The 24,591-nt window shown below is 47.8% G+C and overlaps 11 protein-coding genes across 11 annotated transcripts; 5 read left to right on the forward strand and 6 right to left on the reverse strand.

The window, feature by feature from the left end:
• Positions 1 to 234: 234 nt before the first annotated feature.
• On the forward strand, positions 235 to 2,406 carry F5147DRAFT_635036 (FAD/NAD(P)-binding domain-containing protein). The gene is made up of 8 exons (XM_041432878.1): positions 235 to 540; positions 604 to 788; positions 841 to 932; positions 987 to 1,188; positions 1,246 to 1,383; positions 1,434 to 1,898; positions 1,951 to 2,039; positions 2,097 to 2,406. Exons 1-8 carry the CDS (start codon positions 291 to 293, stop codon positions 2,260 to 2,262), a joined length of 1,587 nt encoding a protein of 528 aa, XP_041293575.1. The 5' UTR covers positions 235 to 290; the 3' UTR covers positions 2,263 to 2,406.
• A 235-nt stretch (positions 2,407 to 2,641) lies between these two features.
• On the reverse strand, positions 2,642 to 4,843 carry F5147DRAFT_691623 (ammonium transporter). The gene is made up of 7 exons (XM_041437149.1): positions 4,706 to 4,843; positions 4,621 to 4,636; positions 4,488 to 4,558; positions 4,016 to 4,432; positions 3,544 to 3,957; positions 3,178 to 3,494; positions 2,642 to 3,125 (listed from the first exon to the last, which is right to left on the reverse strand). The coding sequence occupies exons 1-7, from the start codon at positions 4,752 to 4,754 to the stop codon at positions 2,859 to 2,861; spliced, it is 1,551 nt and encodes a 516-aa protein (XP_041293576.1). The 5' UTR covers positions 4,755 to 4,843; the 3' UTR covers positions 2,642 to 2,858.
• A 3,379-nt stretch (positions 4,844 to 8,222) lies between these two features.
• Positions 8,223 to 10,096, reverse strand: F5147DRAFT_836585 (HAD-like domain-containing protein). The gene is made up of 8 exons (XM_041444010.1): positions 9,763 to 10,096; positions 9,649 to 9,714; positions 9,471 to 9,587; positions 9,313 to 9,417; positions 9,163 to 9,264; positions 8,932 to 9,088; positions 8,685 to 8,875; positions 8,223 to 8,629 (listed from the first exon to the last, which is right to left on the reverse strand). The coding sequence occupies exons 1-8, from the start codon at positions 10,090 to 10,092 to the stop codon at positions 8,357 to 8,359; spliced, it is 1,341 nt and encodes a 446-aa protein (XP_041293577.1). The 5' UTR covers positions 10,093 to 10,096; the 3' UTR covers positions 8,223 to 8,356.
• Positions 10,097 to 10,684: 588 nt separating this feature from the next.
• Positions 10,685 to 12,131, reverse strand: F5147DRAFT_691638 (uncharacterized protein). Its single transcript, XM_041437150.1, has 3 exons — positions 11,035 to 12,131; positions 10,823 to 10,987; positions 10,685 to 10,773 (listed from the first exon to the last, which is right to left on the reverse strand). The coding sequence occupies exons 1-3, from the start codon at positions 11,938 to 11,940 to the stop codon at positions 10,726 to 10,728; spliced, it is 1,119 nt and encodes a 372-aa protein (XP_041293578.1). The 5' UTR covers positions 11,941 to 12,131; the 3' UTR covers positions 10,685 to 10,725.
• Positions 12,132 to 12,655: 524 nt separating this feature from the next.
• Positions 12,656 to 13,522, forward strand: F5147DRAFT_772929 (ATP11 protein-domain-containing protein; the record flags this gene model as incomplete). The annotated part of the gene is made up of 2 exons (XM_041441397.1): positions 12,656 to 12,715; positions 12,773 to 13,522. 2 exons carry the CDS (start codon positions 12,656 to 12,658, stop codon positions 13,520 to 13,522), a joined length of 810 nt encoding a protein of 269 aa, XP_041293579.1.
• A 71-nt stretch (positions 13,523 to 13,593) lies between these two features.
• On the reverse strand, positions 13,594 to 14,571 carry F5147DRAFT_147572 (NAD-P-binding protein). The gene is made up of 2 exons (XM_041428270.1): positions 14,411 to 14,571; positions 13,594 to 14,361 (listed from the first exon to the last, which is right to left on the reverse strand). The coding sequence occupies exon 2, from the start codon at positions 14,325 to 14,327 to the stop codon at positions 13,665 to 13,667; it is 663 nt and encodes a 220-aa protein (XP_041293580.1). The 5' UTR covers positions 14,328 to 14,361; positions 14,411 to 14,571; the 3' UTR covers positions 13,594 to 13,664.
• A 967-nt stretch (positions 14,572 to 15,538) lies between these two features.
• Positions 15,539 to 15,879, forward strand: F5147DRAFT_691643 (uncharacterized protein). Its single transcript, XM_041437151.1, has 2 exons — positions 15,539 to 15,742; positions 15,798 to 15,879. The coding sequence occupies exons 1-2, from the start codon at positions 15,589 to 15,591 to the stop codon at positions 15,872 to 15,874; spliced, it is 231 nt and encodes a 76-aa protein (XP_041293581.1). The 5' UTR covers positions 15,539 to 15,588; the 3' UTR covers positions 15,875 to 15,879.
• Positions 15,880 to 16,558: 679 nt separating this feature from the next.
• F5147DRAFT_772931 (uncharacterized protein) lies at positions 16,559 to 16,919 on the reverse strand (the record flags this gene model as incomplete). The annotated part of the gene is made up of 2 exons (XM_041441398.1): positions 16,559 to 16,669; positions 16,695 to 16,919. 2 exons carry the CDS (start codon positions 16,917 to 16,919, stop codon positions 16,559 to 16,561), a joined length of 336 nt encoding a protein of 111 aa, XP_041293582.1.
• A 415-nt stretch (positions 16,920 to 17,334) lies between these two features.
• On the forward strand, positions 17,335 to 17,697 carry F5147DRAFT_530157 (uncharacterized protein; the record flags this gene model as incomplete). The annotated part of the gene is made up of 2 exons (XM_041430066.1): positions 17,335 to 17,505; positions 17,554 to 17,697. Coding segments are annotated over 2 exons (315 nt in total), but the record flags the coding sequence as incomplete, so codon positions are not given.
• Positions 17,698 to 18,552: 855 nt separating this feature from the next.
• Positions 18,553 to 18,850, forward strand: F5147DRAFT_691648 (uncharacterized protein). The gene is made up of 2 exons (XM_041437152.1): positions 18,553 to 18,727; positions 18,780 to 18,850. The coding sequence occupies exons 1-2, from the start codon at positions 18,566 to 18,568 to the stop codon at positions 18,831 to 18,833; spliced, it is 216 nt and encodes a 71-aa protein (XP_041293584.1). The 5' UTR covers positions 18,553 to 18,565; the 3' UTR covers positions 18,834 to 18,850.
• Positions 18,851 to 19,397: 547 nt separating this feature from the next.
• Positions 19,398 to 20,672, reverse strand: F5147DRAFT_635049 (lipoyltransferase). Its single transcript, XM_041432879.1, has 2 exons — positions 19,693 to 20,672; positions 19,398 to 19,629 (listed from the first exon to the last, which is right to left on the reverse strand). Exon 1 carries the CDS (start codon positions 20,663 to 20,665, stop codon positions 19,886 to 19,888), a length of 780 nt encoding a protein of 259 aa, XP_041293585.1. The 5' UTR covers positions 20,666 to 20,672; the 3' UTR covers positions 19,398 to 19,629; positions 19,693 to 19,885.
• Between the last annotated feature and the right edge of the window lie 3,919 nt (positions 20,673 to 24,591).

Consider the following 24,591-nt stretch of genomic DNA (forward strand, 5'->3'; position numbering starts at 1 on the left):
TGATAATACATAGTACCAGGAGAACTTCCGACTCCGCGAATAAGTATGCAGTAATAGCTGGGTCCATACACTCTTTGTTGTTTTCTCCGTGTCGTATACGTACCAGTGGTCAGGTCGAACGATATACGTACTAGAGTTAAAACGTTAATATACTCGATCGTAAATGAAGTGAAAAATACGCGCGGATGAAACTTCTTTACACGAAGCTGTATTTGTACATATTTACGAGGACCTCTCCGAGTCGTAGTATACACCTCCTTGGTTTGGACCTTCTACTCAGATCGTAAGTCATGCACCGTCTCCTCGTATACTCGCTTTTCGTCTGCACCAGCCTTGCTTTCCAATTCCCCTTCAGTATTCCTATTTTCAAATCAAAAGATTCTGCCCATATAGAACAGGCTCACGTTTCTCCAAGAATAGCCATCATCGGTGCAGGCGCGGGGGGCACCTCAGCTGCATTCTGGATATCTAAAGCGAAGGAAAGGTTCGGAATTGACGTTGAAATCGACGTGTATGAGCGTTCAGATTATATCGGAGGTCGTAAGTTTCTAGCTTTCTGTCTGCCGAGCAGTGCTTATCCTTATTGACCAATTCGACCCGTAGGCAGCACCGTAGTATACCCTTACGATGATCCTACATTTGCTCCATTGGAACTAGGGGCTTCTATATTTGTTGACGCAAACAAGAATCTCATGAGAGCTTCCAAGGAATTCAACTTGACTCTGACAGCCTTCGAAGATGATGATTCAAACACTGGTATTTGGGATGGCCAGCATTTCGTGCTTGTGGTGAGCTGCTTTTGATACAAATTTGCCCACATAAATTTATACGGCACCGAAGATAGAAAGCGGTAGCTATCTGAAAAGTTGGTGGGCAACCTTGAAGGTGTTATGGAGGTATGGCTACACTGCACCTACTCGAACAAAAGCTATGTAAGTTTCTTTCACTTGTTCAATATTCGCCGCAGGACTCATTAAGAACTACAGTGTTCAGTCAGTGATAGATCGTTTCCTCGGCTTCTACGCCCCCGACTCTCCTCGCTGGGATGATCTATCAGTGTTCACAGAGAGGTTCCAGTGGGTTTCCCTGACTAACCAAACTGCCTCGGATTTTTTGGAAGGCAATAGAGTTTCTCCGCTCTTTGCACGAGAGCTTGTTGAGGCAGCGACGCGCGTTAACTACGGGCAGGTATGTCATCTTTTCCAAACAGTTTACTGCAATATCAGCCAACTGATACTGCATCAGAACGTTGACGAGATCCACGCCCTCGGAGGCGCCGCTTCAATGGCAGCAACTGGTGCATCTGGTGTTGTAGCAGGAAATTTCTTAATATTTGAGCGTTTTCTCCAGAACTCGACAGCAAACGTCTTTTTGAACACGAATGTTAGGATCTTTGTTTCTTAGATTGTGTTTGACCACTGACAATATTCCAGGTCAAGGAGATCCAACGGAAACCTGGCACTTCTTTGTGGACGGTCTACACATCGGCTGGTTCCCAGACATACAAAGGAGTTATCCTTGCCGCGCCTTTCCACCAGACTGACATTACCCTGCCGTCTGATCTGGCCGAACTCATCCCTCCGCAGCCATATGTGGATTTGCACGTCACGTTATTAACGACACGTTCCGAACACTCCAGACCCGGGTACTTTGGCCTCACCTCCAACGCTCAGGTACCAGCAACAATTTTGACCACCCACGAGGGTGCTCGAGCGGGCGGTGTGGAGCCCGAGTTTAACTCAATTTCTTACCACGGGAAGGTTCGTAAGGTGGACGGAGCGGCAGAAGACGCAGTGACAGACCCCGAGTCGACCGTGAAAATCTTCTCTAAAGAGCGTGTCCCCGATGAATGGCTCGAGACGGTATTTGGCAATGTCAGTTGGGTATATAGAAAATTGGTAAATCATTACCGTTCATATGAGCAAGCTGGGATACTAATGACGTGATCAGTGGCAGGCATACCCTGTGTTGCTCCCTACAACAGAGTTTCCTCCTGTCAAGCTCGATCAAGGCTTTTATTATGTGAATGCTTTTGAGCCGTACGTTACATGATGCTGTTTCTTTTTGTTTTCACACTGACGTCAACCTCGGCCTAGGTTCATCTCGACTATGGAAACAGAGACCATAGCCTCGCGTAACGTTGTCGATCTACTCTTGCATGAAGAATTTGGGAGTGGGATTTGTGGCGCTCTGCTCTCGGGAACCGAGAACGCAACCCAAACCACAACGCCAGCTGACTTTGTGCTCGGCTGGGATTGTTAGATTGTTTGAGCGTTGATGAGTATATTACCAAGATGAGATATATCCACATTTTTATCCACCAGTGTTGTGTGAACTGCTTGCCGATGTACAGAACTTGTTTCATAATAGATTTATAGGGAATTGTACACTACTCTCCCTCTCCTTGTGGATACGGTGTGCCATAGCCAAGTGAGTACAGAAGGGGAAGTTAGCAATATCTTAACTAAATCCCCCACCACCGCGTGACGGATGCAATCGGATCAGGCTTGGGATGACGGCTATCTTATTGAGCCAGGTTATTAGCCCTGACAAGCCGTCCCTTTGGCTGTCGCCTGCGTGACTTTAAGCCTTGAGGTTTCAAAGAACCTTGAGAAAACGAGACATTCGACCTCGCAGACGGTGTATGGTAAAGATAAAGATACTATTTGAAGTTTTTGCTAGTGTACGATGTGTACAAATTATTTTAGGGTGACGTGAGGCATGAGATTCATTCGTCGTAGGGTCACCGACCCCGGCTACGGCAAAGGAGACAAAGCGAGTGCATACAATGCTTGTGATAAAAACGAGAGGCCAAGAAAAATCAGGGATATGCTCACTCAGTGAACAAGCCCACACCATCATGCAATCACGGATATTCTGGCCCCGCGCCGCCCCTGCAGTACTTCCAGCTCAACGGGCTTCTCATCCGCATCCGATTCACGAACGTGCATATTGTCGTTAACTTGGAAATTACACGCTGAAATTTCTTGCGAAACTGGTTGGCTGCGTCTGGCAGCACAGGTGATCGTGTCGAGCGTTGATTCACGTGGATCTAAGGCGGTCGTGAGGTTTGGTTCCATAACGTCACGCCATACTTCGATATAGTCATTCGCGTATTCACCGATCTGGATTATCTTGTTAGGCTGGGGGAACATTTAAGAGTATATCCACGCCTACCTCGACCTCGTCAAGACCGAGTGATTCGCTCCCAGCTGGTACGCGTATGCTGAGACCAGGAATTGTGTCGACATAATGGACAATCAGAGCAGTGACGACGAATGTATATAAACATGTCGCGATGATATAGGCGAACTGAATGTAAAGCTGCTTCCAATTGTGGTCGACCCAGCCGCCAATGACATTCGTGTTGACGCCATCTAGGCCAATAACGGTTTCAGTAGCAAAAAATGCGTTCGTCATGAGGCCCAAGACCCCGCCGATAGCGTGCTCGGCAAAAAGATCAAGTGAATCATCTATTGCGAGAAGGAACTTCACTAAGGGATGCGTCAACATCCGCACTCCAGACTGATTCAGAAGCCTCACATTTAGTTGCGTAGTTACATATAGCGCCGGTGAAAATGCCCATAATGACTGACGCCCAGGGCTTGATGAATCCTGCAGTAGGCGTGGCCGCAACGAGACCAGCGATGGTTCCTGAACAGAATCCGACCATACTATACTTACGTTCTAGGCGGTAGTCGATGAGACACCAAACGATACCGCCAAACGTAGCAGCGATCATAGAGTTCCACATGGCCATGATGGCACGCAGGTTTGCACCAAAAGCACTCCCACCGTTAAAACCTAGCCAACCAAACCAGAGGATAAAGGTGCCCAGGTTGACCATAGATACATTGTGTGGTCTGAAGTTCTGGAGCTCCTTGTCCTGTCTGCGGCCAAGCACCCAGGCATAGGCAAGACCTCCTACCCCGCTTCCGATTTCCACGGGACCTCCACCTTTGTAAATCAAAGAATATTAGAAAATCTGCACGGCAATGAAGCAGGACTAATTAACCTGCAAAGTCAAGAACACCGAATTTAAAACCCCAGCCGTTTATGTTCCACGCCCAGCAAGCAATGGGGCAATAAACTAAGGTCAACCAAAAGAATGTGATGACCATCGCTGGGAGTACCCGACCTCGCTCGGCGATCCCGCCCACCAGTATTCCTACTGTGACGCATGCGAATTCCATTTGGTACAATGCGTACAATAGCGCAGGAATTAGAGGGGAACCTGGGGAAGGTTCGTTGAGGACGTTTATCAGGCCAAAGTTCGCCAAGTTTCCTATGAACCCGTTGTTTGCGGTTGGCGAAAATGCCAAGGAATAACCCCAGAAGTACCACTGAAAGATACAGACTGCATTGCTAGCAGAAACTACCCAGATAAGCGACAATGCGGACTTTCTTCTGGATAATCCAGAATACAGAAAAGCTGGAAATAACGTGAGCATAAGTAAGCGGATATAAGAGAGAGAAAATATACGAACAAAGACCAGGTATCATGAAAAATACCATGGCAGATGCCACAATAATGAAAGAGACGTCTCCACCATTGAACCTGTGAGATATGAGAGAAATATTGGGTTCGAAGACCTGTTGGCAGAATCGCTATTGCCTCACGGTGTGTCACCCTGTCCTGTAGGTAGCGCGAGATGTCGAGTTCTGTATTAGTGTCTCTGCTAAGTATTTGCCGTTGTGGACGCACTCTTTTTCAGGATAGCATTTGACGCATTGATTATGCTCGTTAGTACCATCACGCCGAATGATGGGAGACGCTTAGTCGATTGTCTGGAGAGCTACGGGTGGGTCACCTATTCTTCCACAACCAGAATCAATTTATAGTCAGAGCGTGACCTTGTATGTATATATCTAGTCTGAATTTCATTGCCGAAAAAAATGATGGATGACGCAGCGTGTGAACAGCTGTGGTCACGATCTCCAGCCAAGGGAATGCGGGGATGGGTTATTGACATCCGACGTGGCAGGTCGCAGTTGATGAGTTATGATCACATCTGGTCACACCACAGTGGCATGCCACTGCCGGAGACAATCAAGGTACGTGTCACGATGTGATTGAAATATACGAAACCTAGTGTCGTGGCATGCATGTGGCAGCATGCATCTATCCATCATAATCATGTTAAATGATTGTGGTGTCGGGGCTGTCAGACTTCTCCAGCCAGCTCATACCTTCATGCTATTATCACCTGGTGCATTCTTGCTGTAGTCGGACGGAGCTATGCAGAGAGCGTATGAATGCTTAAGCATGTAGAGAAGCTTTAGGAAAAGTAAAAAAGTGATATTAGTGTCTGATTTCGCGACAATGCAGAATGTACCGACCAGTCGTTTAATGAGTCCACTTGCCAGTGGACATAGATGAATTGGGAGTGTTGCCATTGTTACCATTCGTTGGCATCACGGCAACAGAGATCGACTCATCTGAACTGTGGCAGCTCGGGAGAAGACAGTCTAATAGCAAAAGCCAACTAGTAGTCAACTTTCCGTAGGAGGTGAATGATATTGGCGGAGTTTCGGCTAAGTCTGAAATAGGAAGAGAAGTATGGAAAGCCGGAGCACCGTGCTCGTCAGTGTTTTTGGTCACGTGCATTGCCTGAAGCTTCGACAGGACTCCTGACACGCCTCCGAGATACAGGGACTACATACATGGACGAATCACAAATTCAGCACGATAATTTGGAGGATGAAGTATACTACGACGAGGATGAGGACGAGGACGAGTTGATGGGAGAACGTTAACCCTACTGAAGCCAGTTTATTTTTGGAGGACGAAATAAATTAACTGTCAATTAATAAGTGTTCCTAGTATCACGTAGAGTGAAACACGAGCAGCCGACCGACAAGTTGTCGAGAAGTACACTCGGTACATCGACGATGTCACACAATTCTCTTGGAAACTCTCGCACTTGCGCACCTCGTCCAGGCGAAAGACTCTCGGAATCAGCTCATTGCTACTAGTTTCATTCGCATTGGCCGCAGTGGGGGCCTTGAACAGCCCACGAGGGGACAGATCTCGCAGTGGTCACAGGCACAATAAACAGATCATTTGCAGGAGGCACACATTTTTCTTTGACATCCTGCCAACAACTTCACATGAAATAAACTGCCACTCAATAACTCTGACAGTTTATTTTTCTTCGCTTTTTCCAAACAACAAATACATCTACAACCGACGTCCTAAGGGCTCGGCAATACTCAGTAGCACTCCGCACGGCAGCGAGAAGTCCTCTGAGCTCTCTGCAGCATTCTCGCGTCGCCAAGAAAGCTTCGGCAGCTCAACAAAGCCATATCATCAACTGCTCTATCTACTCCGACCTCCCAGGAATTTTCTGTCTGCCGCAGTCCTACCCCGCACTGGACTCTTGCCTGCCAGACGCGCCCTCTCCGCCTTTGTGAATGCTCAAGTAAGCTTGTCAGGACCGTTGACTTGTTCGTGGCTTTCTCCGGTCGTTACAATGTGCCTAGTAACGTTTAACGCGTCAAGGTACTTGTATCTATCATGTCCAATGCATACCTCCATTATCTGTCGGCCTAATACGCGCGCTTCCAGTACTTGCTTCCCATGCCAATAGTTCTACCGATGAACAAACAGTCAACCAGAGTGTAGCGTTACTTGACTCTAATGGGGTCTTCATCAAGCCTCGACTTGAAGAATTCATCTTTATCAGACATATTGTCTCCCCCCACGCCTTCAACCAAGAATCTAACTCCAGATGCTCCACAAATGCTCATTCCGCCACCATCCGACTTCTTCATTTCCTCGCATCTTTGCTACTTCATCATGGACAACGTGTAAGGGTCGAGCGCATCATCTCCCGTTCCCCTTTACATTCACGTTCTTACCCGCACACCGCCGCTACCTATCCTCTGTCTTGCCCTCATCACCGCTTCCCCCGCTGTCAAGTGTATATAACAGAAGCGCTCAGGAAAGAATGTCGTGAAACCCGCCGCGCTTACACAAAAGCAGCGCATAAGGGCAGGTATTCATACTGTATTGGCCGTCAGCAAAATCAAGAGTGGCAAGACGGTGGAGCGGGGCAGGTCGGGAGTGGCAGGGGTCCTGGCTCGTAGTCGGTAGTCCTCGCGCGTGTCGTAGTCCGTCCTCGATAGTGAGAGCCGTAGCCTCCCGCCATAGAGGTCTGGCCTTGGTTCCCTTGCAGTCCGTGCCCATTCCAACGGTAGAGAACCGTTTAGCTTAAGAGATTATTGCTGTTGTTAACGGAGACAGCAAAGCTATTACTGACAAGGAGCTGGCACACAAACAGGCAATGGTGAATAGGTATGTACACCATTGACATCGAGTAACTTTAATTGATATATTCCACAGGGGAAAAGTGAGGATTTGCATTTCTCCCCTTCCTGTGATGGCCCGCCGAATTCAATTTCCTGCTCTGTGAAAAGGTCCCACTTCTTCTCTCTCAGGTTGTTCGTGACGCCAGTTGTCCCCAGCTATGTACGATCTGCCTTTTGAACCTCCCGTCATTTGTTCCTTGATGCTTGATGTTGCCAACGATCATCAAACTGCAGGGTCTTTATCTTTTCTGCACGCTGTTGAGTGTTGTCGCTGTTGTATTTTACACAGCTTACTCTTAGCTCTCTGTCCTGTTTTTCTCTGTGCATTGGCTTATCCTTTCCCGCAGTGTGCGATGATCGTCTGCAAAGTCTGGTGCCGCATCGCATGCGTACTTGACGAGCGTTGTGTACTGCATGCCGTTGCCCATACCACCACAGAATACCGTACCCATGTACTATGACATTCTTGGCTTTTGTGATCTTTCGTTGAGCAACGTGGTCATTGTTGACCGTGCACTGAGTTGTTTGTAGGTTGTGTGTAGTTTGACGGCGAGTCGATTGTGACTCACAATAAGTGTCATCACAAAGTCACACCTCTGGTCATAAGTGAAATATATTTAACCTGCGTCTATAATGCAATGGCCCTGCCTCCCATCATGATCACAGCAGCATCATTCAGAAGTAGCTCTGTTCTTTGACCTGTAGGAATCGCGTCTTGCATCATAGTCAATGTCAAGGGTGTTGGCTGTACCAAACTACTTAGTAACCAATGGTCAACTGCACAGCAACGTGCATCACGTCCTAGTGCATGGGGTGGCTTCCCTGTGGACCCCAAGTCGCTGTATGGCAATGTGCATTTGCAATTCTTTCAGTATGTAACAGCCTCACAAAGAAAGAAAAAGATGGAAAAAACCAATGAGACTTGCTGGCTGTAGAAGATGGTGTGCTCTGGTGACCAGGGCAGTGCAAGAGTGGAGAGCAATAATGACAATATGTATGCCTAGATGTAAATAACTCCAGTCTAGTCGCGTGCATCACAATCTGTCTATTGTACCTGCACTTTCGTTCCCTCCGCATTCGCCTTCACTGCTGTATCCTCGTCGGCCTTCGCTGCATCCGCCTTCTTCCCCGCCATCGTATCCAACACGCTCCACAAACTCCCACTCATCTCTCGCGCCATCGCCTTCCTATCTTCCTCCAACAGCCGTTCAAACTCGTCCTTGTGCGTCGCGATGTACGATTGCTCCTCTTTATACTGCCGCTGCGCCTCAAGGCGTTTCTGCTCAAGGTATGTCAAAGGGATAGGCGAGCGCGAAGACTGCAGAATGGTAAAAGTCAGTCGTCGCACGGGAAGGGAGTAAGAACAAACTGACTTCAGTTGGGCCGCCGAACATGCCGCTCAGCGTAAACCCGCCTTTGGATAATCCACGCGCCTTACTTTTCCACTCCTCGATATGCTTTTGCTTTGCCTCTGCCTCCTTCTCCGCGTATTCGATAGCAACATCTTTTCCAGCATACGCTTGGAGGATGGGCCGCACGTCAGGTGACTTGTAAATCGCAATGGCTATACAAGAAAATTCGATTAAGGTTAACTGAGAAGGATCAAAGGTGTGAACATACACTCCAAAAAGGGGATCATGGCAATCAAGCCCTTGTCTCCGGGCGCACCGGTCCATTTGGGGATGATGACGGCGTTCTCGGGATGTGAGCTTACATGCTCCGGGTGTGTATCAAGGAGGATAACTTTTGACAGGTCACGATTGAGATAAGAAAGATCCTAGGAGAAAACAAGGTTTTAACGATAGTCAACGAAGAAAGTAAAGTGGAAGATTAACAGATGATGAGAGTTACCTTGACAATTTTACCGTCCACTGATCGTGTGGCTTCGCGGAAAAGCTTATAAGTGATAAAGAAATTATATGGGTCAAGTTTCTCAATTATGGGCATAGCGGTCTGTTGGTTTTGAGCATCGACTTTGGTGCTAATGGGGATAATACGTACATAATGGTGCTGGGTTGTAAATATCACAATTTCGTAGAACTGGGACAGGTAGGCAAGGAAATAATCAACGCCAGGGCGTTTGGCTGTCCGCCATCCTTGCTGTCGCTGAGGATAGAGATATTATCAGCGACGTTTTGAACTTAGACGAACCAACCTACATCCCAAGTTGAGGTAATAATAAGATCATCCATGGACAACAGGAGGGTGTACGGTTTTTGATGGGGAGCTGGGAGAGGTGGCGGGAGTAGTTCTGGCCATTGGGGTTTGTTGAGGTACTGTCGACGTGATCAATAAATTTACGAGCTTATGTGTCATGGTATTAATGGTGTCACGTACATCAAACAGCTCCCAAAACCTCGACTTCGTTCGTTCCCACCTTCCTGACGGAGCCTCCTCCACAGTCTGTTCAAAAATAAATAAGGGCGGAGCGAGTTCCAACTATAGGCGCACCTGTTTCCGTTCCTTCAACTCATCCGTCTCCCAATCTCTACCGAGATACACGACTTGCACACCGAGAGCAACTGCAAGTACACCAAGAGACAGACGTCCCAAAAATCGTCTTTTTCGCTCTATACTCGAGAGCGAGTCCTTGGATGATTTTGCACCGGTGCGCTGAGTCTTTTCTGGTTCTGGTTCCACGGGTTGGAAGTCAAGGCTTGGGAGTGACGTCGGAGGTGAAGAGGGCGGGTTTTGAGGAGGTGATGGAGGTGGTGTTGAAAAGTGACGGAGTGCTGGAAGGGCGCGTCGTTGAGCTGCGCTGCGCACGATCACTGAAAACATTCCACTAGCGAGGACGTGAGGTACTTTTCAGCTGGCAAGTATTGTAGAACAACTAGAAAGAAATGAATGTCACTGTTTGGTTATGTTTGGTAGACGCTCGTTATTTGTTTCAGTACATTCAATGGACCGTCATTGAACGTTATTGAACCATGTCCAGCTTCAAGAGCATGAAAGCGATTGACTGTATGATCTTCGCACGTCGGAGGCTTGGCGTCAACTGTGAAGCGACACTTTCATGAGAGCTTTTTTCAGTATGTATGTTCCTTTGAACAAAGTCATGTTTTGACGATTAAACGCCAGAGCTCTTATGTCTGTCGCTGAGCCTGGAATGTCTCGAAGAACACCAGCACTGTACCATTGACGAGGCTCTGCGTGCAAGTTAAGACTAGAAGGTTTAATACCTAGGCATCAATCCCCGCATCCAGCAAACTCGCCGTAAGTATTACTTGTATAATTTACTAGCGGCAACCGGTATGTCAGTACTCACTTTCGCTCATATTGAATGTGTCGTTTGACCTCCATATCCAGCTGAAGGGCTAGAAAAACTACATGTGGACTCTGCTACTAGTAATACACATTTCATATCATCCCTTGCCGTGTCTTGTAAGTTAACAAATAAAAATTCACAGAAATTCACAAGATTATGCCCGCCGCCTCACTCAGCAGCCCCAGCAGTCGATCCTAACCACCATGTAAGCCAAAATAGAGCTCGAATAGGATGGACTAGTACCTTCTCTCCTGCTGAATCTGCGAACATCCGCCATTCGACGCCGTCGACGAAGCGCAGAGCAAACGAATGGGGGATCGCTTCTAGTTCCTCGAAGCCCTCGTACCATTCTGCAAGTGAATCAATCCGTCCGTACAGAGGGAGGATGTCGAGGGGTTTGACGACCTCCTAAACATTTATGAAACTCGAATGAAATGGGAATGAATTGAGCTCACCCTTGGATTTCCGTATAGCAACATCTTGGATTCTGCATGGCTCAGTTCAAATGTGTAATATCGCCTCTTCCATGCCAGCGTGTTGGGCGGTTGTACCGTGACCCAACCTGCCATCTTATCTGCCCTGCTGGTGGAGAATAATTCCTCGTTCATGCGAGCAATTCTCATGCGTCTCCCTTCTTCTGACCTTCTACGCTCTTCCTCCTTCTCACTGTACTGGGACTCGGCGCGCTGCATCTGCTCTGCTCGCCACCGCTCCATTTCCTTCGTGTGTTGCAGCCTGCGCTCTTTCTCTAGCCGTCTCCTCTCTCGTAGCTCTTGCAATTGTTGTTCTTCTGTTTCTCTTCTCTCTCTCTCCAGTCTCGCTTTTCTGAGCGCTGCAGCCCGCAACTCCTCTTGCAGCATTGCTTTCCTTTCCTCTTCTTCCTCACGCTGTAAGCGTTCTTGCTCCACTTTCTCACGCCGTTTCGTCTCTTGGCGTTCATGTTCTTCCCTCAGCATGGCGTCTTTTTCCAGCTGGGATTGGCGCTGCGCAGCCAATCTACGGCGCTCTTTCTCTTCGGGCGTTAATGGCATAGTAGGAGGTGAATTCACCTTGACAGGTATTCGTGGCGGCATTTTCTGGATGATGGGGATTGGCTGTGAGGTAGACTGCGGTGGTCGCGATAGGACGTCAAGATCGACATCGAACAGGAGGGACTTCTTGCCATTGTATTCTTCTCCTAGGAAAGTACGTCGTGTAGACGCTGATGCCCACTTGTAATCTTTGGGAGGAGGTGGCGGTGGTGGTGCATCATCGGCATGAACAATATAGGGCTCGACATGCGTGTTTTGATTCCTGCGGCACGGCGCAAAAAGTTGAGTGAGGAAGCTGCCTTTGCATATGTGTGCGGGAGAGGTGTTCATGGTACTGGTCTGTTAGTGTAGATTGAATGAGTGGGGTATCTTGTGGATGAGCTGGTATCGTTGGATTGTGATAATAAGAAAACAAAAGACGTGGAGTTGGTTGTAACGCCCAGTTGCCAGACAATGCGCACGCCTATTGCAATTATTTGTCCCATATGTGGTTGCAGGTAGTGGTTGCATTCCTATTGTGCCTGATCCCCATCTGGCAATTGCGTGGGCGTCTTTTGAACTCTTTTCACCATAAAACTTTACGGTCCATTTACAATACACCATGCTATGGCTCCAGAGTTCTCCGGCCACCTTACGCCTTCACGCCATTGTTTGTCGTCGATCAGCTAGCAGGTATTTTGCTGTGGCTAGATGGCTTCATGCGGGACCGTCAACACCATTATACGAATCTAAATATGCAGAGAGGCTTCAGCAAAAAGCACAAGAGTGAGATGTGTCCTCCTTTGTGCCCAATTTCGTGACAATGTACTGACAACTGATCCGACTTTTCCTTCTTGTTCTTCCATTGTGCCTACCTGGACATGACCTTCTGACTCTGGGAATATCCTCATTGTCAACACTCGTTGGCATCACCAGGCAGGGATTAGAATTATCTGAACTGAGAACGCGTGCAAAAGAAGCAGCTCGTCGTAAGGAAGTGGCTAATGTCAAGTCAGCGCGACTGTCGCAGGCCCATCCGCAAAGGTTGAACAAGTCACCTTCAGAAATGGTTCGAAGCAAGGTATCAGGAACTTCAAGCGTCCGCAAAGATAGCTCTCCGGTGAAAGTAAGTGTTGCCTGTGTCATAATTTCCTGTGCGGGACTGATTTATCGCTGCTTTCAGGCACTAGAATCTGTCATAAACGTCCAAAGGCTGATGTCAACTCCTCATACCGCGGAGCAAATTTCGGCCTTGTGGACGACTTATCATGCCTCTCGCACAGGAGGCACGGGAAGGGGATTTATCTGTGCATCGGTACCGATCAAACTCTATAACAAAATGCTTGCCATAGGAAAGCAATATCCCATGTTTGTCATGCCTGTCCCTCGGGAAGGCTCTTCAGCCGTATCACCTGAAGGCCAAGAAAGTGCGGTCGCCCACGAATTCTATTTTCTACAATGGGACTTTCACGCTCCCCCATTGCCTCCATCTGCCACCGGTCCCGACCTATTCTCTCGCGCCCCTCCTAGTAACGCAACCGCCCTGCCCCAGACAGCGACGGTCTTGTTTACACCGCTCCAAGAGTACAAGCTTCGACAGTCGTTCGCGACCCCGTATCTCATTCTAACATTCTACCCCGACTTTGCTCAGACGCATGGAATAGTGCTACTTCGCGGCGAGATCACGCCATCAGCAGCTACGGCGGCCGCTGTTCCAAGTCTAGGCACGCCAGCCGCCCGTTTTTTACTGAGTCAGATTGACGCTCAGCTGCTTGCAATGGGCGTGCAAAAGTTTTATTTGTGGGGCAATGAGAGTGAAGATAGTAGTCAGAAGGGGGATCAGAAGGCTGAAAAGCTACTCAGGCAGTTCCACGAACAGCCCGAGGAGTTTAATTGGGCAGATTTCCTTGAACATGCCCGTCTTACCTCCTAGAAATGTCTGTCTTTGCTAACATTGTCGCGCGGAGATTCGGATCATCATGGTGCAATGTTACATCTTGGCAATGGATTTACAAAGTTACGCGATCATTGGCATAGTCCTACGTTGATCGTGCAAAGATTGAAGATTCATAGGGTCAAGGCAATGTGATCAACGGTGCCTTCTTCACCCACTCATTTTTCTCTAATTCTTGCACAACGAATGATGCAAACCCTGCCCTTGTTACCCATATCCCTGTTTTCCCGTCTCCCACATAACCTACAACAACATTCTTGTCATTTGCTCCGCTTAGCAGGGGTACACGGACAATCGTCCAATCCAGATCGTTTCCTTGGGTCCGAATAGTCTCACCAATGGCTACAACATCTTCGTATGCTGTACGTGCCAGGGTGGCTACGCCATTAACTATTATAGACATCCGCAGACTGAATTTGTCGTTCGGGTCTGTTATGCTTGGTGTCCCAAGGGCCAGTAGCCTATGCACATGGTGGCCTATCATAAGTTCAATGATCAGAGAATATGCCCGCGCAAGAGGTGTGCCCTTCGGGTGCATAGGTCCGCGCGAGACCGATGGCCCCAGAGCAGACAGCACGGCGTCAACGCTCATTATGGCGGATGAAAGCGCCTCTCTGTCATCGAGCTCCCCCTTGTGGATTGTGACGCGGGGGTCATATCTGATGTCCTCAGAGAGTTTATCTGGCGAGCGCGCATATACAACCACGGTGTGCGATGCTGCGAGTGCTTCCTGGATAAGAAGCACACCTGCAGCACCTGTTGCTCCCAGAATTAAGACGCGCATGATAGTCTACTTCAATGATCTGATTTTGGGTGAACTAAGCGCTCAAGTTACTATCAAGTATCAGAGTTCTCCGATTAACGTACCTTTCGGCAGGAAGGTTCACTGTGGTGGGGATACTAGTTGTGAAAGTGGGTTGGGGGTAAGAACGACTATCTTCGTAGGTCAGCCTAGACTCGGAGGAGACCACTGCGGAGTGGGAGTATCGTCACCGCAACTCCATCTCGTCATCGACATCTGCCTTCCTTTCCAAGCCGAGAATTAACCCATCCCAGTCGACTCCCACGTTAGTGAAGGAGGGCTCTTGTCGAACTCGAACGTGTTTCATCTTCTAAAATCTCTGCCGACTCTACCCGTTTTCTTCAGCGCAGGATCCTATATTACTGGGCGTGACTAGGGTTTGGCGTTACCGACTTCGTTTCACTGGCACTTGCTCCGCTGCATGTGCTACTGTTTCCTCCTCAATGTTTTCGATTCTGCCGATGAACTACAGGCGAGGGTGTTTTCTAACACATGTGCTAAGTTCTTCCGAGGTGTGAATGAAGACGACACTAAAAAGAAAAGGGTGGTTTTATCTTTAACTCAAGTATCGTTGTATCCAGCCCGAGTATCACTTGCCGCCGCCAGAATGGCTGACAATTTTGTGTAACATGTATCTCGACATCAACTGTAGTTCTGAAAGATGTAGTATGTTCGCAACAAGACTGAGCAAACAATAATACCATGACCACGAATTCTCGACCTATCGTTGTGACGCTAAGGGCTCGGAGCGCCCCTTAGACCAAATGGAGCCAGTGGTGATCGTGTTTGCCTATTTGGCTTGTGTAACTTGATCATCTACACTACTCTCCGCTAATACCCATCTTGACTCGATTGCACACAGCTGGCCACACACGTCAACGTTTCAACAGTCGAAAGGAAACTAGTTTACACCGGAATTCGATGAAAGAAATAGCCGGCAGGGTTCACTCTGCATAAGGAACAATTATCTCCATTTTGCTGATCACAACGTGCAGTAGTCAACGGCTGGTTGGAAATGCGAATATTCAGCAGTTCCACACTTGCCAATCATCTCATATACCTTCAAGCTTCGAATGCTGGCAATATGCATGTAGTTTTATGCGGTGCTGGTATTAATTGTAGATATACATCCATTTGGAGGCACGTCCGCGCTACAAGAAGTCCAGAGAACAATATAAAAGCCAACTGTCTTCCTACTATCACCTTCAGAATTACCTGATCCCACACACACGAGTCACAAACAATGCGTTTCTCCTCTGCAATTGCCCTCACCGTCATTAATATTGTTGCTTTAGCATCATCGATATCTGCTATGCCCACCGAAGGTTATGCAGCTGACGCCAACAAATGTGCCAAGCTTTGCATTCATGACTCACAATGCCGCAGTCTTGACTGCTCTTATAACCAATGCGTGAGTATCAACATTTTCCTGAACTCGATAACACGACTCACCTACATGGCAGACCATTTTGTTTTTCTGCTCAGTGAGTCGTATTTTTGCTTTCACATTGGTGGTGTATGGCCGTTGATATTGATGCGCGAGTTACTAGTGATTTGTAGAGTGGATCAACACACCCACATATTGGAATTAGCGTGAAATAGGGAATGTTAGACTAAGATAAGACCCACGAAGATTGCTATCAAGGGGCGTGCTGATCAGTCCGGATCCTATATTACTGAGCTACTAGGGTTTGGCGTTACCGACTTTCATTGGCACTTGCTCCGATGCATGTGCTGCTGTTTCCTCCTCAATGCTTTCGATTCGGCCGATGAACCACAGGCGAGGGTATTTTCTAACACATGTGCTAAGTTCTTCCAAGGTGTGAATGAAGACAACACTAAAAAGAAAAGGGTGGTTTTATCTTTAACTTACTGAGTATCGTCGTATCCAGCCCGAGTATCACTTGTCGCCAAAATGGCTGACGGTTTTGTGTAACACGTATCCCGACGTCAACTGTAGTTCTGAAAGATGTAGTATATTCGCAACAAAATGGAGGTGACTGAGCAAACATTAATACCATGACCATCTCTCGACCTGTCGTCGTGACGCACTCTTGGGCTCGGAGCGCCCCTCGAAGCTTGAATTCGCGCATTACATCGTAGCGGCGTCAGCGGCAGAGTTGTGGACCTTTTGAAAATGTCGAAGTTTGATAGGTAAACTCAGCTGGGCTGAGCTCACGAACTGAGCCCTAGAATTGAGCAGCCCTAATAGCTCACTTATAATCGACATCCTTCCCCGTTCGCACAGGAAGGCCAGAAAACTTGGCTCGCAGCGCTTCATACTTCCTCCGCTGCACAGCAGACACGCTGGGACCGACCTTATCCTGAGCGCGAATGAAATCCTCCTACACGACAACTACTCGCGGCTGATTCTCTACCAAACCTCCATTGCGCGGCGTAAAAATCGTCCGAAGTAATGCAGAGAGGGGCGAGCCGAGCGGCTGTGAGGGGAGAGTGATGTGCACTGAGAAAGTGTGCGATGGAAGAAGTAGAGAGTTGGGATGCTAGAGAGAAAAATGGTATTATACTTGGCATGATATCGGCTGGGGGCGTTGGTGGCGCATCCAATGCCATGGGAGTATCTTGGCCGACATTTTCTGATGCCTCTGGTAGGACGAGCGTGCCGTCTGTGAGCTATTTGAAGATGCGTTTGACAGCAATGATGCCCGCTGCACCTGTTAAGGCTGATAGGTCTGCGCCTACGTAGCCAGGCATCAGTTTGGCAAAGGCAGCAAAGTTAAAGTCACCGTCTAGCCGGAGTTTTGCGCATAGTACTTGCAGAATTCTGCAAAAGCTTGAATCTAACAAACAACGGCATGACACTACGGACTTACTTGGTTCGTGCCTCTTCATCTGGAACACCCAAGCTTATCTTGTGGTCGAAACGGTCTGCGCGACGAAGAGCAGCATCTAACGACTCGTGCTGTCTTCCCTATATAGCTTCTGGTCTGCCCGTGCTGCAGCAATTGGCGGTCAACAAGTAGCCTGACGCGACTCATACAGTGTTATTCTGTTTGATCATTCCATTACGAATGCCCTCGTACACGATTTCGTCAGTTCTCCAGACCAATTACTTGACGCCAATGGAGGCACCAACTTTACTGCAGCAATTCAGCGAGCTCAATCGGTCATGGAACAACATTGGAGCACAGAAAAGTGTGTCGGTCTTCCCAAATACGTCCAGGATCTTTAACATTGTTTTCAGGAGCCCTGTAATCCGGATGGCGAGTGCCGTAGTATTGCGGATCAGACTGTTCAAGATTTGTGCCGCTCCGCGGTTCGTCTTGGGTTCGTTAGATTGGCAACCTGTAACACAATCTCTAGTAAAGCTTTGTCTTTCCACGCAGTATCAAGCTTCTACCTTCTTGTGACGAATAACTCCGAGTCAAATTGCACTTGACATCCAGAACAACGCCCCAAGAGATCCTTTGGCCTCTCACAGTAACGTGACGCATGAGCCTTTTCGGGCATAACAAAACCACGTGAGCTTTTTCTAAGCCCTTCGCTAAGTCCTTGTCTGCGATCGACTTCGACAACGGAACATTCGAGTGTGTTAGCGGCCCGAAGCCACCCTCTCTATAAAGGGTCTAAGAGACCCGGTTTCTATGTCATGGGAAACTAGTACATGTCACACATATTTGTTACTACTTGCATACATACTACAAGCTCATGTATACCTAGTGATGTTCCGGCCCGGCTTTGAGCCCCGGGCCAGCCGAAGCCGGGCCTAATTGAGCCGGGCCTAGCCCAGGCCTAGGATATGGCCTGACCACGGCTTAGGCCTAGGCTTGGATTTTGCGAAGCCTAAGCCGCCGGCCCAAGCCGCGGCTTAGACTATATACTTGTTGCGCCAGACAGCTTTCCCACAGGTGAGCGCAAAGTTCCTGGAATTCGTGCTTCGTCTACCATTCTGTTCGGGGTTTGTAGACTATATACAGTAACCGGTCGTAGTACAGTGGCAGCTAAGTACACGCCAGCGTTTTGTTGTTGTTGATGACGTTGCTCTGAAGTGAGCCTGAGGCCTGAGCTTCAAGCTTCAAGTGCTGGCAATATGTATGCAGTTTCACGCGGTGCTGGCATTAAATATTAATGGTAGACATGCATCCATTTGGAGGCACATCCACGCTACAAGAATTCCAAAGAACAATATAAAAGCCAGCTGTCTTCCTGTTATACGCCTTCATGCTTCAGAATTTCGTACACACGCCGAGTGACAAACAATGCGTTTCTCCTCTGCAATTGCCCTCACCGTCATTGTTGCTTTAGCATCATCGATCTCTGCCATGCCCACTGAAGGTTACGCAGCTGGCGCCAACCAATGTGTCAAGCCTTGCATTTCTGACTCACAATGCCACAGTCTTGACTGCTCTTATAATCAATGCGTGAGTATCAACATTTTCCTGAACTCGATAACACGACTCACCTACATGGCAGACCATTTTGTTTTTCTGCCTAGTGAGTCGTATTTTTGCTTTCACATTGGTGTAGTATGGCCGTTGACATTGATGCGCGAGTTATTAGTGATTTGTAGAGTTGATCAATACACACCCGCATATTGGAATTAGCGTAAAATTGTGAAATATAGGGAATGTTAGACTAAGAAACGACGCACGAAGATTGCTATCAAGGGGCGTGGTGATCAGTCCACAGCGCAGCCTCACACTGACGGTGTGACATAGACGGGCTTCGAGTTGAAGATCAAATATAAGTATGTATGCGTATGATGGACCCAACAAAAACGCACCTAGGTCCTGCATATTTTACAGCGGCTATCAGAATCTAACTCCAACTTGAAGCTTGCGACAAGATCCAGATAGGCATTGAACGGAAAAGCTACTTCAAGCCATATTTTCTAATCACATAGTGAGCATCTTGAATCAACTGTTGATTCCTTGGCAAGATGAGATGATTGTCCCGGTAGATCGAATACATGATAAGTGCAGAATCACCTCAGAGACGGCAGTCATCATTATTGTCACATGTCACATCGTTACAAGCCATTTAAGTTACAGTTTTATTGGTGAGCGATGTAGATTGTTGCGTTCGAGCGTTGTGCGAAAATGGAGTCCGGGACTAGGCGCTGTTACCTGGCATTGGATACAGGAATTTGAAAATAAATATTCGACTTCTATCTCAACAACGGTTCCTGAGGCCTAGGGCCGCACCTATTTTATACTGCTTAGATGCACCTCATGATACCGTCATAGTTAATTGATGCTTGCTGGATGAATCGATGAATTTCGAAGCCAATTCATCCACCGTCATTGGGTGGAGCACAGTACTGCTGAGACTCGAGATATGAGATCTTAGTGCTGAGTCGATACTCGCGCAAGTAGCTGGTACGTACAAATGTGCGCCACAAGTGCCAAGTATCCTGACGTATGCGAGCTCTAGCATCCAATACTCACAATGTACTTTCAACTTGTAGGCTGCTTGGCAGCATACGTAGACTTTATCACACCTGCAGATGTCATAGTGCACGGTGAATGGAAACGATCAACAGAGCCCCCGGTCGTCTGCAATGAACATTGCTGCTTCTATTAGGTCGGGGAAGGTGCCTTCAGCCATCCCCCAGCAGCTAGTGCATCTTCCTCTAGTGCAAGAATAGCCTCTCCAAGCTCACCAGCGTTCTGGGGGCATAATTTCACCATATCTCTCCCGTATGAGGTACCAAACGCATCAACGATACCTGGCACAACATCCTCCACCCGTACATTCTTTCCTTTCGCTTCCGTTATGCACCCAGCCTTGACGTCAACTAACCCACACGCCACAACTTGTGCAAACCACTCCAAAGGCTCCTTTGTGACGTTCATAGCAAATCCGTGCGTCGTGAGTCGGTGGCGTACTTGGACGCCGATACTTGCTATCTTTGTCACAGGGTCCAAAAATACGCCAGTATTGTCTGAGGGTACATGGGTAATCTCGTGCGTCCGCAGCAAATAAGATTGAATCATCTTTTGCATTATGCAAATGTAATCACGGATGCCAATCGGCGGAGATGTGCGAGCAAGGTCTAGAAGTGGGTAACCAACGAGCTGGCCGGGTCCATGATATGTCAATTGTCCACCGCGCGCTGCTATGAAAAATTCTGCGCCAATCGATGTTAGACGTGCACGTTCTGCGTGCAGTTCTTGTTCGGTTTGCCGGCGTCCCGATGTGTACACTGGGCGGTGCTCGAGTAGAAGCAGAATGTCATGATGAGATGATGAACGGCGAGCAGCAAGCTGAATTTGATGTATCTTTTCTTGGAGGAGGAGAGTCCGTGTATATGGTAGCGGTGTACGGAAGTAGTGATAAAAGACGGGTGGTAAAGGCATTGAATTCAATAGAACCTCAACATTAACTTCTATTAGTTGTTAACACACACGTGACAGATCAAAACATGGGTAAATACTCAACATAAGCGTCTGACTCTTGGCACCCAATCACCACGAAGAAGTTGTCCCAAAATTTCCACCCTACCAACGGGTATCCAACACTACTGTTTACGTGGAGTCGTGTCCTACCTAGCCCTTCGGTGCCATGATATTCAAACATCCATGATCGGCAACGTATTGGTACTAAACTATGGTGGTCATGAGTATAATATTCAATCATTAATGCTAATTGTCGTGTCCATTAAATGTTCAGACGGACCAGGCCCCACCTCAAATCGCTGCATAACATAACATGAAAGGGACGAGTTTTTTCATATATTGTCCGCATAGAATTGCCTAGCCTAGCCTAGCCCATCTTCTGCCGTTTGGGCGTTTTTTTGCGGCTGGTGCCTCCCCAACCCATATCATCCTCATCAAGATATTCTGCTTCGACCTAATGGACAGTCAGTCGAGGTAAGTCATACAATCATAACATGCAGCGCACGCCATAAACGTCATTGCCTTCAAATCCAGTTGCAGCATCTTTACTTTTGACGTAGTCTCTTCTGGAAGGCTGGGAACATGGTCCATGTCAGTAAACTCACTAGCTGTATAATATGGGCTTGGACAAACAGCATCGGCACTATCGAAGCCCTTTCCAAAACAAGACTTGAAGGCTTGGGTAATTTTTTTGAACAGGCGGGGCTCTTTCGTTTTCACTCCATGTTCAGCAAGGCTGGCATGGAAATCGTTATTCTGTCGATAATTAGCTGCCACACCACTATCGGCAAGCTGAGGCTGCTGCGCACATCTTTACGTTGCATGAGAGTTGGTGCAGTGGAAAACTTGACAATGGATCAAACAGATGCGTAAGTTAGACGTAAGCTGACGGCGTGGAGTGTGAGTGCAAGTAAGTTGCACTCTCAACTCGGTTCGTGAAGAGAGTTTTGATCTGTACCATCTAGGGTGCCACCTTATATCCTATCAAAAACCTGAATGCCGGAATCCTTAGGCGTCTGTGGCTCATAATAGACGAGTGAGTATTCAGCAAGCAACTGCGCCGTCCCAGGGCTACAGCATTGTCCCCGTTTTTTTCCCATCGCGTTCTGCTGATGGGCCCATTGTATTTTTCCTCGGTGCCTCGTGGCAATCTGGATATATGACATGGAGCGAGTTTGCAAGGTGGTCTCTTTCCCTCACAAGCTCAGTTATGCGAGTTCGTGTACATATCTCAGAGTCGCGAGCCACGCTGACAATAATCTCTTGGACACCATGCAGATGCGAAGCAGAATCCCATATGCTTGCCCGCTTCGGAGGATTCTCGCAAAGTGGTATGTATTTCTGGACTACCTGTGCAATTCTCCGTTAGACTGTCTTGTGTGCTTACGCTTACGAAGTTTCGGTCTCATCGAGTAAAACTCTTTAGGAAACGATCCCACTCATTTGAATCATCTGGGAACTGAAATTGCAAACGAAATCCATGTTTCCAAAGTCATTATAGACCTGGAGTTTTTTTTTTCAGAATTGAACATTTTCAACTTGGGTCCTCTATTTTGAACATGACCGGTCAACACCGGCAATTCGACTAGCCTAATCTTCGTAGGTGTGACCCATGATTTCCCTCAGACGCGTATGTCAGCGGGAATGTTGCTATCCCCGTTCTTGCCACACGGAAGGTCATTCTCCACCAAGTATCCCACAACAGTTGTTTAGCAATAAAAAAAATTCTTGTTTTCCACTATCGTACAACATTTTTTCTGCCATTAGTGTACATAAGATACCGTTAAGTTAGGTTCGGTTGGGTATGCATCAACAAAATGCTGTGTCCCTTTAAAAAAGAGACCGGCGCCCTGACGAGCGTGTGCCCCATGACATGTTATCGTCATCGAGCATTTCGGCCTAATGACAAAATCGATGAGTTACTTTCTTGAAGGAGCTAGATATAGATCTTACATAGCCGCCGCCCACAGGAGCGATTCTGTCAGCAGTTGGGTAAGAAGGCGGCATCGAAGGAGAAAACGCCTGATGGGCTCGTCAGAAATGAAAAATGAGAAGCGACTACAAAACGTACGACAGCGTATGTGATGTCCATGGGTGATGGATGTCCCTGAATTGAGTCGCGAGTGGACTTGGAACTGTGGGAGCTACGACGAGAGAGCTGGCAAATGGGCGGAATGTCATTGGCGGACCGTACATTGCCGATTTGCTAAACCACATACCTTGCTGCTGATGGAGAGTCTCTTCAAGGATTCGAAAGGCGACATGTTTCAAGGGGAATGTAGAAGAGAGAAGTGTTTGGAGTGTTTGGAGTGTTTAGCGGATGAGGCTTGTTAGACTGACAGGGATTTGGCAGCATGCTTTTATACTGAAAACTGGCAGCTGGCACCACGTTAATGAACGGAGTCACTTCCGCATTAAGTCCCATCATGTCATCATGCTTCGTTCGGATCTAAGAGCCCTCGCAAAGATCTGGCAGTGGTGAGGCAACATTTGGTTCATGCTCCGCATTGGCCCGGAGCGCGGCGATCGTAGTCAAGCCCATCCCATCCCCATAGCGCGGGGAATAACCGTATCTCCATGGCCTAGATGGACATTAGACAGACCGTGTCCAGAATCACACATTCCGAGGAGGCTGGCTAGGTCCTACTTGCATATAATTACCATTCGTAGTATAATAACAAGTCACGTTCGTGTTCAAGTTTAGCTGCCAGCACTTTCTCACCGCTTACACCTCTTGTCATATGCATTAATATTAGCAGTACTCCATATCATACACTATTTTTTGATATTTGGTGCCAAGCACCTGCCCAATCAGAATGGCATGTACTTTTTTTGTTCTTGTCGACGTCAACCGCCTGACCAGAGGACCCCTGATGGTTCCTACTCTAGTACTAAAGTCTGGGCCGATGCACAGGTTTGGGGTGGTCCGGACGTCACAGTGGATACATGTGGAGACATAGCCATCCGTGACCCCCCTCCGGAGAGGGAGGCCTCGAAAAAAAATGGAAAAATTCAATCGCCCTCTTACACGCATTCTTGATGCTCGTGGGCGAGCATTCACGGCTTTGACTGCGTCCAATATCCTCCGAGGGCGGTTCAAAAACTAGCTGATCCGTTCGTCAGAAACACGTAGCGGGTCGCTTGAAAAGGTTTTTCACGATTAATCCGCGAAGCTGCTGGGTGCAGGGTTAACTACTAGGGGTGATATCAATCATTGAGCGCTCGAGAAGTTTGATCTATGGTGAGGTACCTAATGGTAACGAGTTGTACTTGGCAACAACAAATTTTCTAGTTTTTGATATAAAGTTGAATTTATGCAAGGTACATATTCAGGGCTAATTCTGATGTATTTTACGATAATTATTACTATCTAGTTACTAGACTACACTCGGCCGTGATTGCTGTATGTCAGGGGGGGGGCCTCCTAATGAACACCACAGGAACGAATTTCACCGTGAGGCAAGGGTAGGGAATCCTCAATAGGGATTATCAGGGTCCGGTGACGCCAATTTGCAAGGCACTCGAATGATTCACTGTCTAATGATATACACCTGGGTTTCCGATGGTCAGGCGGCTCAGGCAACTTGTTCAGCCAAGCGTCAATATAAAATTTCGCCTCCCATACTCTCTCATAAATACTTTTAGGTCACTTATTCGCCACGGTTTTTGACTTCGTCTAGTTTACGTTTCTGGTCCCGGCTATAATTGCCTTTATTACACCGAAGTACTCATACGTACTAACCGGTGCAGGACCCATACCACGACTCCAGTAGAGCTGCGACCAAGTTGCAGTGGATATGATATTGCTACCGCAATCGGTGCGCTGACCCGAGAGTCAAATGATTTCATCCTGTGGGGCTATTAGTCAATATATCCCCATCCCACCG

Source organism: Suillus discolor (assembly GCF_016758755.1).
Source record: "Suillus discolor strain FC423 chromosome Unknown F5147scaffold_23, whole genome shotgun sequence".
NCBI classification, from domain to species: Eukaryota; Fungi; Basidiomycota; class Agaricomycetes; order Boletales; family Suillaceae; genus Suillus; species Suillus discolor.